Here is a 13,919-nt window from a genome sequence, read left to right as displayed (position 1 = left end):
CAGTCGGAGTTTACTAGGCACTCCTTGGAAACTCTATGGGGCTGTTCTACTCTGTCTAATAGGGTCACTATGAGTGGGAATCAACTCAACAGCAAAAGGTTTGGTTTTTTGGCTTATCCTTCACATTAAGGAGCCCTGGTGGTGCAGTGCTTAAGTGTTTGGTTGGTAACTGCAAGGTTGGCAGTTCAAACCCACCAGCTGCTTTGTGGGAGAAGGATGTAGCAGTCAGCTTCTATAAAGATTACAGCCTTGGAAATCCTATGGAGCAGTTATGCAATTATACTCTGTCCTATAGGTTGGAATTGACTTGATGGCAACAGGTTTGTTTGTTATCCTTCACCTTAGGTTACTATGTAGCACAAATGGTTTGCCCTCAGCTGCTAACCTAAAAGTCGGTGGTTCAACTCCACCCAACGGAAGCAAACTGCACATTATTTTCCAATGCGCATGGAATGTTCTCCAGAATAGACCACATTTTAGGCCCCAAAGTAACCCTCAACAAAATCCAAAATACTGAGATAATACAAAGCATCTTCTATGATTACAACACCATAAAAGTAGAAATTAATGACAGGAAAAGCAAGGAAAAAAAATAAAATACATGGAAAAATGAATTATACCTTGCTTAAAAACCACTGGGTAATAGAAGAAATCAAAGAAGGAATCAAAACATTTCTAGAATCAAATGAGAATGAAAACACATTATACCAAAACCTTTGGGACAAGGCAAAGGCAGTGCTCAGAGGCCAATTTATAGCAATAGATGTACACATCAAAAAAGAAGAACGGGACAAAATCAAAACATTAGCTACACAACTTGAACAAATAGAAAGAGAACAGCAAAAGAAGGCCGCAGTCACCAGAAGAAAGGAAACAATAAAGATCACGGCAGAATTAACTGAAATAGAGAACAGAAAAACAATGGAAAGAATCAACAAAACAAAAACTTCTTTGAAAGGATCAACAAATTTGACCAACTGTCAGTCAAATTGACAAAGGAAAATCAGGACAGGACACAAATAACCCAAACGAAAAGTGAAATGGGGGACATTACAACAGACCCAGCTGAAATAAAAAGGATCATAACAGAGTACTATGAAAAACTGTACTCCAATAAATTTGAAAACCTAGAGGAAATGGACAAATTTCTAGAAACACACTACCTATCTAAGCTAACATAAACTGAGGTCAAAAATCTGAAGAGACCCACAAAAAGAGAAGAGACTGAAAAGGTTAAAAAAAAAAAAAAAAAAACTCCCCTTCAAAAAAAGCCCTGGCACAGATGGTTTAACTGGAGAATTCTACTAAACATTCAGAGAAGAGCTTGTAGCAATACTACTCATATTATTTCAGAACATAGAAAAGGAAGGAATACTTCCAAATTCATTCTATGAAGCCAGCATACCCTGATGCCAAAACCAGGCAAAGACACCACAAAAAAAGAAAATTAAAGACTAATATCTCTGTCTCATAAATATAGATGCAAAAATTCTCAAGAAAATTCTAGCCAATAGAATTCAGCATCCTATCAAAAAAATAACACACCCTGACCAAGCAGGATTCATACCAGGTATGCAAGGATGGCTCAATGTTAGAAAATCAATTGACATAATCCACCACATAAATAAAACGAAAGGAAAAGAATCACCTGATCATCTCAATCGATGCAGAAAAGGCATTCAATAAAGTCCAACACCCATTCCTGATAAAAACTCTCAGTAAAATAGGTATAAAGGGAAAATCTTCAACATAATAAAGGGCATCTAAACAAAGCCAACAGCCAATATCATTCTTAATGGAGAGAGGCTGAAAACATTCCCCTGAGAACAGAACAAGACAAGGATGCCCTTTATTACCACTCCTATTTAACATTGGGCTGAAAGTCCTAGAAAGAGGAATAAGAAAAGAAAAAGAAATAAAGGGCATCCAAATTGGTAAAGAGAAAGTTAAACTGTCCCTATTTGTGGATGATATGATACTATACATAGAGAACTCAAAAGACTCCACAAGGAAATGACTGTAACAAATATAAAGATTCAGCAGAGCAACAGGATACAAGATAAATATACAAAAATCAGTGAGATTCCTATACACCAATAAAGAGAATCACAAAAAAGAAATCAGGAAAGCAATACCATTATAATAGCCCTCCCCAAAATAAACTCTTTAGGAATAAATATAACCAGGGATAAAAGACCAATACAATGAAAACTACAAAACACTACTGCAAGAAACCTACATAAATGGAAACACATACCATGCTCATGGATAGGTAGACTCAACATCGTGAAAATGTCAATTCTACCCAAAGCATTCTACAAGTACAATGTAATCCTGATCCAAATAACAACAGTATTCTTTAACGAGATGGAAAAATTAATCATTAACTTTATATGGAAAGAGGCCCTGGATAAGTAAAGCACTACTGAAGAAGAAGAAGTAGGAGGACTTGTATTACCTAACCTCAGAACATACTATACGGCTATGGTAGTCAAATCAGCCTGCTACTGGTACAATGACAGATACACTGACCAAGAACCATGTCACCTCCTGTTTCTTGGCCGCCTTTTAGAATTTTCCCTCCCCAGCAGCCACCATCTTGCAGCCCAAATCACATATAAACCCTGCTTCCCCGTAGCTTGGGATGCTGGATCTGAGGAACTTCCTTCCAGTTCCTTGCTCTGCGTATTGCAACTAAAGTTACTTTCTCTTTCTCAAAGACTGGTGTCCAGATAACTGGCAAGTCTGAGTGTGCTGGACAAGGACCCAACTTTCCAGATTCGGTAACAACTTTGGTGACGGGTAAGACAGTACACAATACTGGGAAAGTCAGCACAACTCGACCAAGGCAAGGTCATGGAAGCTGTATAAACACATTCAAACTCCCTGAGGGACTGAATTACTGGCTGAGGGCTGGGGACCATGGTCTCAAGGGCCATCTAGCTCAACTGGCATAACACAGCTTATAAAGAAAATGTTCTACATCCTACTTTGGTGAGTAGCATCTGGGGTCTTAAAATCGTGTGAGCTGCCATCTAAGATACTCCACTGGTCTCACTCTGTTTAGAGCATGGGAGAATGAAGAAAACCAAAGACACAAGGGAAAGATTAGTCCAAAGGACTAATGGACCACAACTACCACATCCTCCACCAGACTGAGTCCAGCACATCTACTATCACTGATTGTTCTGATAGGGATTTCAACAAAGGTTCCCAGATAGAGCTGGAGAAAAATGTACAATAACATTCTAACCCACAAAAAAAGACCATACTTACTGATCTAACAGAGACTGGAGAAATCCCCCGAGTATGGCCCTTGGACACCGTTTTAGCTCAGTACTGAAGTTACTCCTTAGGTTTACCCTTCAGTCAAAGATCAGGCAGGCCCACAAAACAAAATGAGACTAAATGGGCGCAGCTGCCCAGGGGCAAGGACAAGGAGGCAGAAGGGGACAAGAAAGCTGGTATTGGGGAACCCAAGGTCAAGAAGCGGAGAGTGTTGACACATCATGGGGTTGGCAACTAATGTCACAAAATAATATGTGTATTAATTGTTTAATGAGAAGCTAATTTTCTCTGTAAACCTTCATCTAAAGCACAATAAAAATAAATAAATAAAAGTCGGCAGTTCAAACCCACCCTGCAGTACCAGGAAGAAAAGGCTTGGTGATCTGCTTCCATTACACTTTTAGCCATGAAAGCCTTACGGAGCAGTTCTACTTTGTAACATGTGGGATTGACAGTCGGAATCAGCTCAACGAAAACTAACAACAACAATCCTTCACCTTTCTAAAATGATTACTATGAAATATAAAAACAAAATGACAGAATGTTTGGGTTACTTGAATTACTTAAGTTTCTGTCGACTTTCTAATTTGCATATTTAGCTTAACCTACTTAGTAATTTCTCAAACCATTAGCAACACAAGACATAAATGTCTCCTATGCAATAGTTTCTGGACTAGTGTTCCACTTAAATAACTTTAGGAAATGCTGCTGAGATGTGTGTTTAACATGCAGTTCCAAGGCTTAATGTTTAAAACCTCATGTTTTAAATGTTAAAATGTCCCTTAAGCAAAAGATCAAATACCTCCCAAACATGTCGCCGTGCAAGGGGTAAACCCAGCGTACTCCCAGTCATAAGTCATCTCGTTGTCCTTCTCCTCCACAGAGGCACTCAGCTCAAGGGACACAGGGCTCTCCTCACAAGCTTCCAGGAGGCAAGGACGTTCAGTGGGCAGCTTGGGGCCCTCACACTCTTCCTCAGGCAGCTCGGTCTCTGTCTGTGTGAACGTGAGGAGGACGCGGCACTTTACCTCTCGGACCTGAACTCCTGGCCCACATGTGGTACTGCAGGCTGACCAGGGCTCTGGAATGAACCTACAGAAAACCAGAGAACCATAGGGGGACACCAGTGGTCATTAATATAGACCATACGAAGAGGAGTGACAATCGTTCTGTGAAGGAAAAATAACTAGCTTCATTCAGAGGAAAGTCAATATACTTGGAATGCTCTATTTCTGCTGACAACCAATCATGATTGTTAACTACAATCATGTAGTTAACAAAGCCTCAAATCTTATTAGAAACACAAAGAATTTTTCGCTAGGGTAGATTCATAACGACCTCACGTAGAACTTCCCCATTTCATTTCACTTTGTAAAATGGATCAATCTTTGCATCCATTTTATAACTCAAATTCTGTGCAATGACCTTTGCAAAACATCATTACAAAGGTTTTTCATATTATATACAGATAATTTCTAATCTAATTTCTTTTAGAATATGGAGATTTTCACCATGACTCATTCAACCAAACTGTATTGAGTTTATCCTTTGTAAAAAAAAAAAAAAAAAATCAAACACCATACCAGTTGCCGTCGAGTTGATTCAGACTCATGGCGACCCCACAGGACAGGGTAGAACTGCCCCATAGGGTTTCCAAGGAGGAGCTGGTAGATTCAAACTGCTAACCTTTTGGCTAGCAGCCGTAGCTCTTAACCACTACACCACCAGTGTTTCCCTTTTTAACAGGCAGGGTTTTATTAAACTGTTTTAATATTTAGAAGCTAAATTATAGGATAACTTAAGTGCTTTCTGTTGAGTGGATAAGGCTTTAATATTCTTTATGTTTAATTTAGAAACACACTAGCTCCTGGCTTTTCTTGAAAATATAAAAGCTATTGCACAGTCTGGCTGAATAAAGTAGTTCTTTCTTACCCTGAATTACTATCCACTGAATCCGGGGTTGGCAAACTACAGCCTGCAGACCAAAGCCAGCCTGCCTGTTTTTGTATATCCCATCAGCTAAGAATGGATTTTACATATTTAAATAGATGGAAAAAAATCAAAATAAGAATGATATTTTGTGACATGTGAAAATTACATAAAATTTAAATTTCAGTGTCCATCAATAAAGTTTTATTGGAACACAGGCACACTCATTCATTTATGTACTGTCTAGGGCTGGTTTCACTCTACGATGGCAGAAGTGAGTATCTGCAACAGACTGTATGGCTTACAAAGCCTAAGATATTTACTGTCTTGCCCTTTGCTGAAATGTTTGTTGACCCGAGCACTAACTTAAAAAAATAGATGCATCAGGGACAAATATATTTCCGATGCTCTGACGCAACATTTTGCGTGATGAGATATTAACAAGATTTATAGGAGAGAGTCCAGCGATAAAGTTTGGGAAACACTGGGTTTAACAACATTCAACATGTTTATTTATTGCAAAAGTTTTCCAAAGACTATGACATGTGAACATATACTGTAAATATCTAAGAAGGGAACATGATGTACAACATTTCACAAATTTAAGTGAATACAGGCTCCCTGGTGGCTCAGTGATTAAGAGTTGGCTGCTAACCAAAAGGTTGGCCCATCAAATCCACCAGCAGCTCCTTGGAAGCTCTACGGGGTAGTTCTACTCTGTCCTATGAGTCGCTATGAGTTGGAGTCAACTCCACGGCAATGGGTTTGGCTTTCTCTTTTAGCCAAGGGCTAGTATTCTACTTAAATAACTTTAGGAAATGCCGCTGAGATGTGTGCATAACAAGCAGTTCCAAGGCTTAATGTTTAAAATTTCAGAAAGTTTGGTTGTAAGGTTCTCCTGGAAGCTATCCAAACCAACCTCCTTCCTCCAGATAAAACTTAACTACCATTATCCACGATAGCACAACCCCAATCATCAGAACAAACCCCATTGCTATATGTGAGCCCAATATCCATTGTGCCAAGTCAATTCCAACTCACAGTGACGTTATATGTGAGCCCAATATCCATTGTGCCAAGTCAATTCCAACTCACAGTGACGTTATAGGACAGAGTAAAACTGCCCCAAAGGGTTTTCAAGGCTTTAATCTTTATAGAAGCAGGCTGCCACATCTTTCCTCCCGTGGAACAGCTGGTGGGTTGGAACCACTGACCTTTCAGTTAGCAGCCAAGTGCTTAACTGCTGTGCCACCAGGGCTCCTTATGAGCCCAATGCTGCTGTTGTTGTTAGGTGCCATAGCAACCTTATATACAACAGTACGAAACACCGCCCAGTCCTGCACCATCCTCACAATTGTTGGTATACTTGAGCGCATTGTTGTAGCCACTGTGTCAATCCATCTTGTTGAGGGTCTCCCTCTTTTTCACTGACCCTCTACTTTACCAAGCATGATGTTCTTCTCCAGGGACTGGTTCCTCCTGATAACACGTCCAAAGCATGTGAGATGAAGTCTTGCCATTCTTGCTTCTAAGTAGCATTCGGGCTATACTTCTCCCAAGACAGATTTGTTCGTTCTTCTGGAAGTCCATAGTATGTATGTTCCATATTCTTTGCCAACACCACAATTCAAAGGTGTCAATTCTTCTTCTTCCTTATTAATTGTCCAGCTTTCACATACATATGAGGCGATTGAAACACCATGGTCTGGGTCAGGCACACCTTAGTCCTGAAAGTGACATTTTTTCTTTTTAACACTTTAAAAGAGGCCTTTTGCAGCAGATTTGCCCAATGTAATATGTCATTTGATTTCCTGACTGCTGCTCCCATGGGCACTGAGTGTGAATCCAAGTAAAATGAAATCCTTGACAACTTCAATCTTTTCTCTGTTCATCATGACGTTGCTTACTGGTTCAGTTGTGAGAATTTTTCTTTTCTCTATGTTGAGGTGCAAACCATACTAGATGCTATAGTCTTTGATCTTCATCAGTAAGTGCTTCAAGTCCTCTTCACTTTCAGCAAGCAAGGTTGTGTCATCTGCATATCACAGGTTGTTATATATGTATATGTGTATATATATATGTACACACACACATATGTATATTTTACACAAAACATCATAGCATTCACAATGTTCTGCACTTTGTTTTTGTTTTACCCCCACAGTATTTCTTTTTTTTTAATTTAAGAAAGGCATGCAGCTGCATGAAGATATTTGAAGAGCCACATCTGGGTGAAACACAGCCAGAGAACAGAGGTTATGTTCCCTGCCTCTTTGTACAGTATTGTTGTTCTGTGCTATAAAGTTGGAAACCCTGGTGGAGTACTGGTTAAGGGCTACGACTGCTAATCAAAAGGTCAGCAGTTCGAATCCACCAGGTGCTCCTTGGAAACCCATGGGTCAGCTCTACTCTGTCCTTTAGGCCGTTATGACTCATAGCGACCCTAAGTGACAGAGTAGAACAGCCCCATAGGGTGTCCTAGGCTGTAGTCTTTACGGAAGCAGACTGCCAGGTCTTTTCTCCCACGGAGCTGCTAGGTGGGTTCAAACTGCCATCCTTTTGGTTTACAGCTGCATGCTTAAGATATGAAAAAAAATCAGGTGTTAAACATAAAGAGATTCAATACAGATAATTAGTGAAACTTTAGAGTAAATAAGAAAAAAGGAAAAAAAAACCAGAAAAGACATAAATGCAATAGAAGAAAACTTTCTTACACCCAAGAAAGATCTGCATCTACGCCCCGAAAACTTCCACTGTTTACCAAAATTATTGAAAAGAGAACACTACCTGGACTTATTCTTGGGAAATACTCAATACTCTACATTTCAAGGGTATGGAATAAAGCCTTACTATATCTATAAGGTTTGGGTCTGGGTTATATCTAAGTGGAAAAAAAAAAATTGGTAACAAAAGGAGACAAGGCTGTTCAGGCTCAATGTTTTGTTTTATTTTGTATTCCTAGGCTTAAATCTTCCCACTTCAATAGTAAAAGACAGAGAAATCCAGAGTCATATGTTCACAGTTTTAGGGAAAAACAAAACAAAAACCTTTTAGAACAAGAATTCATGCTTCTGTTCATGTGAAATGGTACATGAAGAACACTGTTAAGTATATAGGGTTCTTAGAGATTATGCCATTTATATACCTCCCTGAAATAAAAACATATAAAAATCTATTCCAGTTTTTAAAAAAGCATTAAAAAAGTGTGTAATGTAAGCACTTTCAGTGTGAATTGAAATAATTTAAACATATAATTAATTTTAAAAGCTATAACAAATATTTTAGAACCAAATCAAACACCATAACCAGGTTTTTCAAGACCAAAACGCATACGGTAAGAATGATTTACTAACAATCATCTTGCTCCACACTCAGAGATTAATAACAAAAATCAGGAGGTTTGAGGAAACAGGCTGAGAATTAAAAAAAAAAAAAAAAAAAACTATGCTAATTTACTCATCTTAAATGTGGAGAAGTGAACAGAAAGAGAATCATTTGAGCTAGATGTTCCCTGAGACCATGGTCCCCACAGCCCTCAGCCCAGTAATTTGGTCCCTTAGGGAGTCTGGATGTGTCTATGGATCTCCCATGACCTTGTCTTGTACTAGTTGTGCTGGCTTCCCCAGTATTGTGTACTGTCTTACGTTTCACCAGTTACCATTTATCTATTGTCTATTGAGAGAAAGAATATCATTCTTGATACTTACAATAAGAAACACAGATTTGACCGTGTTTAAAAAGTAAAATTGCAAAAGATATGTCTCTTATTATTGGAGAAAACAAATCAAGAAAACATAGCTTGTACAGGAAAACGTCATAAACAAGGAAACACTTAGATGGGAGGACTAAATATATCAGTAATGATAATGAATTTAAATGAATTAAATTCTTATTAAAAGACAGAGATGCTAGTGCAATTTAAAAATGTATAAAGACACAAATAAAATTAAAAACCTCAGAAATATGAAAGTATAAGGACAAATAAGAAAAATACAAATGAAAATAAAGTGGAAGGGCAAAAGGACAGGTGTAAATTTTAGGGAAAAATAAACAAAATTATTATTTGAAGATGACATGATAATTATGAAAAACAATAAAATTAACTGAAAAGTTTTATTAAAAAAATGAGAGTTCTAAAAAGTAGCCCATATATATTACTTTAAATGTGTATCTATCATTTTATATATAATATACATAAAAACTATATATATATATATACATATATATAACTGTATACATACACACACACATATTCTAAAACTACCAGCTTTCTAGAATTCAGCTAAACTTACCGTTAGCATTAGCTTTCAGGCACTGTACTAAGCATATTAAATATATTAGTTAATATAATTCCTAAATAATTTTACAACAACCATATGAGTAAGTACCATTATTTTCCTGATAGTACAGATGAGGAAAGTAAGTCTTAAAAAGTGTAAGAAATCTGCCTAAGTTCTGTGAGCTTGTAAATAAAAATTTCAAAAGAAATGTGCAGGGTTGACATGACTAAAACTACAAAATATTGAGAGGATTTTACCCCTAAAAGTCTGAACAAATGGAGACACACAACATGCCCTGGAACGGGAAGAATCAAAATAATAAACATGTTCATTATCCCTTAATTAACTTATAAATAAATGCAGTTCCAATCAAAAGCTCTTACACAATTTTTTAGGGGAGGGGTTGGAAACAAACAATACAACTCTAAAGTATATAGATTAGGTGAGAACAGTCAAGAACATTTTGTACAGGAACAACAAATATAGAAAAAAAACCCAAAATGCTACAGTAATACAAATAGTATGGTACTGAAGCCCTGGTGGTGCAGTGGTTAAAGTGCTTGGCTGCTAACTGAAAGGTCAGTGGTTTGAACCCACCAGCAGCTCCATGGGAGAAAGATATGGCAGTCAGCTTCTGTCAAGATTTACAGTCTTGGAAACCCTATGGGGCAGTTCTACTCTGTCCTATAGGGTCGCTATGAGCTGGAATTGACTCAATGGCAGCGGGCTAGTTTTTGGTTTGGTGCTAGGGTACACAGTTTACACAGTATGGAATTTTAAATCAATGCACGTGGTTTAGATTATTCAATAGATCGTGCTGGAACAACTTGATAACTAGAAAAACAATACGTTAGATTTACATTACATATCATATGTCAAAGTAAATTTCCATAGATCAAAGTTAAACGTAAAAAGTGAAACCATAAAAAGTATTAGAAATGGCCTCAAAAAAAGATAATTTCCCCATATTGATGAAGGTGTGGAAGGAGGGTGAGCTCATATACTGCTGGTGGCAACATAAATCAGTACTGACTTTCTGAAAGAAATTTTTTCAGTAGATGTTAAATGCCTTCAATGTGCCAATCTTCTGGTCCAGAAATTCTATTACAGCAAATTTGCCTCAAGACAATTCGAAATGTGCAATTTGAGATTTGCTGCAGTTTTATTTATCATAGTGAAAATCAGAAAGAAGCTGCAGATGACCAGAGAGACCTTCCTAAAATGTAAGAGTGATTCCGTCACTTCTCTGGTTAAAATCTTTAAATGGCTCCCTCTCTCTCCAGATGAAGTCCAAGCTCCTAAGGCACCATGGGGGACTACCAGGATTTGCTGAGTTCTCCAGCCATATCCTTGTTGCAATTACCACCCCACTGTCCCCGAGGTCTCTCTCCATACTCAGATGACTCTCAATAGCCCACATGGACTGTCCAGTCTTCATGAAATCCTCTATCCCAAATACCTGACATGCTGTTCTTTTGACACCTATACGCATCTCAAGACCTCAATTCATGTGCTACCTCCTCCAGGAAGCCTTCCCTGGCCCTTAAACCTTACAGTACCAAAATGTAGCCACTCATCTCTCTGTCTACTCCATTAGACCAACCTGGTAGCACAATGGTTAAGAGCTTGGCTGATACCCAAAAGGTCAGCAGTTCAAATCCGCCAGCCGCTCCTTGGAAACCCTATGTGGCAGTTCTGCTCTGTCCTACAGGGTTGCTGTCAGAATTGACTTGATGGCAACGGGTTTGGGTTTTTTTTTTTTTTTTTTTTTAAGGGTCATATGACATAATGCTGGAGCTTTTCTAGTGTCACACACTGGGGAATCACCCACCACCACTTACTCGCTTTGAAATTGAGGATAATTCCTTGATCTTTCTGTGCCTTGGTTTCCTCATCCTTAAAATGAGGATAATATTGCCTCCTCATAGGGTTGTTACAGTAAGTAAATGAGTTAGTCCATGAAGAGCACTTACAACAGGGTCTGGCACATAGGAAGTCCTCAATAGTAATTGTTATAATTATTGTCATTGCTAGAAAAACAGATTCTTAAAATATGACCTTATTTGATGTTAACAAACAGGATTCCCACAAAAGAAGAAGCTAAAATGGCAATGAAGAAAACATATAAAGTCTTCTAAATCTGTCTTATTTCCTTGGTTTTCATATATGAAGAATGAGGGAGAAGGCAAGGAGACTCCTGAAGCATAGAGAACCCTACAGAAACTAAGAAGGCTCTGGGCAGGAACCTGTAAAACAATGATGAATCATATCGACTCAACACATTCCATAGCTGAAAGCTAAGAAGGTCAAAAAACTGCAGTTTCCTTGGCTTAGCTTTATAAGCTGTAATTTTTATTTTCCCAATTAAAAAAAAAAAAGCCTTTGAACATCCTCTTCCTATGTAAATTCAGAGCCCAGGCCATGGTAAACCACAGAGGCAGAAATATTTATCTTCTCCAAGTGGGTTTGGCAGGCTTTCCTCAAGGGATTTAAAATACAGCTGCATTCATTCTCTCTTTCATTGTCAACAAGCAAGCGTCCCCAAACCACAAAAGACAGTGGTAATAAAAGGATGAACTGGAAGCTGAGATATGTTGCGGTTTTGTTTGAAAATCTAGGGAATGAATGGAGTCAGAAGCGATGGCAGGAAACTATAAACTTCACACTAGACAGCCAGGAACAGGCCAGAAACTGCCAGGCACTCACTGTGAATTATAAAGGAACATTGCACAGGGACCACAGAGGGAGAGACTGTGGGAGGCAGGGGATGGCTGCTCAGGCCAGGAACAGGTACTCTCAGCTGAGCCTGCCACACTGGGTAGAAAGGAGTGGCATCCTTCAGGAGTAGAGGCCATATTAGTTTTGCTCTGTGAAGAAAACCACCAGCCAAGTCAAATGTCATATGTCATATGTCAAGTCAAATGTCTCCATACTCAGATGTCTCTCAATAGCCAGCCATGACCCATATGGACTGTCCAGTCTTCATGAAATCCTCTATCCCAAATACCTGACATGCTGTTCTTTTGACACCTATACACATCTCAAGACCTCAATTCATGTGCTACCTCCTCCAGGAAGACTTCCCTGGCCCTTAAACCTTACAATACCATAATGTAGCCACTCAGGCTTAGAATGAATATGGGGCCTAAACCCACCGTGGTGGTGTTGTTGCTAGATGCTGTTGAGTCGTCACCCAACTCATGGTGACCCCATGTACAATGGAAAGAGATACTGCCTAGTCCTGCGCCATGCCCAAGATTGGTTGTGGATCAGACCGTTGTGATCCACAGGGTTGTAATTGGCTGACTCTTTAAGTAGATGGCTAGGCCTTTCTTCCTAGTTGGTATTAGACTGGAAGCTCCACTAAAACCTGTTTAGCATCATAGCAACATGCAAGCCTCCACTGACAGATGGGTGGTGGCTGTGCTTGAGGTGCATTGGCTGGGAATCAAACTTGGGTCACCCGCATGGAAGGCAATAATTTTATCACTGAACCACCACTGTCCTCAAACTCCACTGTAGTGCACATGATATCACCCTTTTCCAATTCAATAAAATGGTAATATTTTCAGAATTTGCAAAGGACCTTAGGGATTATCTGATCCAGTGGTTCCCAAACTTGGATACATGCCCCTGTCCAACATTATCTGATATACCTCCTACAAATGCTGGTGACTGGGTTCCACCCCCAGAGTGGCTGACTTCGTGGGGTCCAGAAATCTGCATTTTAAAAAGAACTGCAGATGATTTTGGTAGAAATGATCTGAAAAGCATACTTTAAAAAATGGTACTGTGATTATTAAAAAAAAAAAAAAGAGTCCTTATCTTTTAAAGAAATATACTGAAACACTGGTATGAATGCAATGATATGCTGTCTGGGTTTGCTTCAAAAATAATCCAGTGGGGTGGAAAGATTGTTGGTGGTATAAATGAAACAAGAATGGCCCTGAGATGATAACTGTTGAAGTTGGGTCATAGGTATACAAGAGTTCATTATGCTGTTTTCTCTTGTATATAGATTTGATATTTTCTGTAACAAAAAGTTTTTTTTTAAAAAAAGAGTCAGCCAGGTGGAGGCCATTCCCAACAGAGAAGAAAGGATGTTCAAGGGGATGGAAGCAAGTGACAGATTATTTAGACAAGGAAAAAGCATAAGTTGAGTGTGACTGAAGCATGCCATTCAAAGCAAAGCAATGAAGTGGTCACAGGTGAGGCTGGACGCCAGGAAAGGTGTTGCCCTGCAAGGTCTTGTTGGTCTTGGGAACAACTGCAAATCTGTGGGTGATGGTAACATTTGGATATTCTAAACAGTGGAAATAGAGAATCAGATTTACGCCTTAGCTAGACCACTCTGGTGGTCGTGTAGAAAGATGATTTGAAGGCATCGAGGGAGAACAAATTAGAAAGCTGTTGTAGGCATCC

General features: G+C 38.8%; 1 protein-coding gene across 4 annotated transcripts in view; it reads right to left on the bottom strand.

Annotated features, from left to right (window-relative positions):
- Window positions 1–13,919, bottom strand: part of ADAMTSL3 (ADAMTS like 3) — a 416,580-nt gene that overhangs the window by 135,280 nt on the left and 267,381 nt on the right. For all 4 annotated transcript variants that reach the window (XM_064267196.1, XM_010593790.3, XM_064267194.1 and 1 more), the window contains exon 16: window positions 4,091–4,380. In XM_064267196.1, coding sequence (XP_064123266.1) covers window positions 4,091–4,380 — 290 coding nt within the window. The remainder of the gene's footprint in view (window positions 1–4,090; window positions 4,381–13,919) is intronic.

The sequence above is a fragment of the Loxodonta africana genome, chromosome 13 (assembly GCF_030014295.1).
Source record: "Loxodonta africana isolate mLoxAfr1 chromosome 13, mLoxAfr1.hap2, whole genome shotgun sequence".
Lineage (NCBI taxonomy): Eukaryota > Metazoa > Chordata > Mammalia > Proboscidea > Elephantidae > Loxodonta > Loxodonta africana.
The sequence above is the reverse complement of the archived record's forward strand: the minus strand, read 5'-3'. Positions and strand labels throughout refer to the sequence as shown.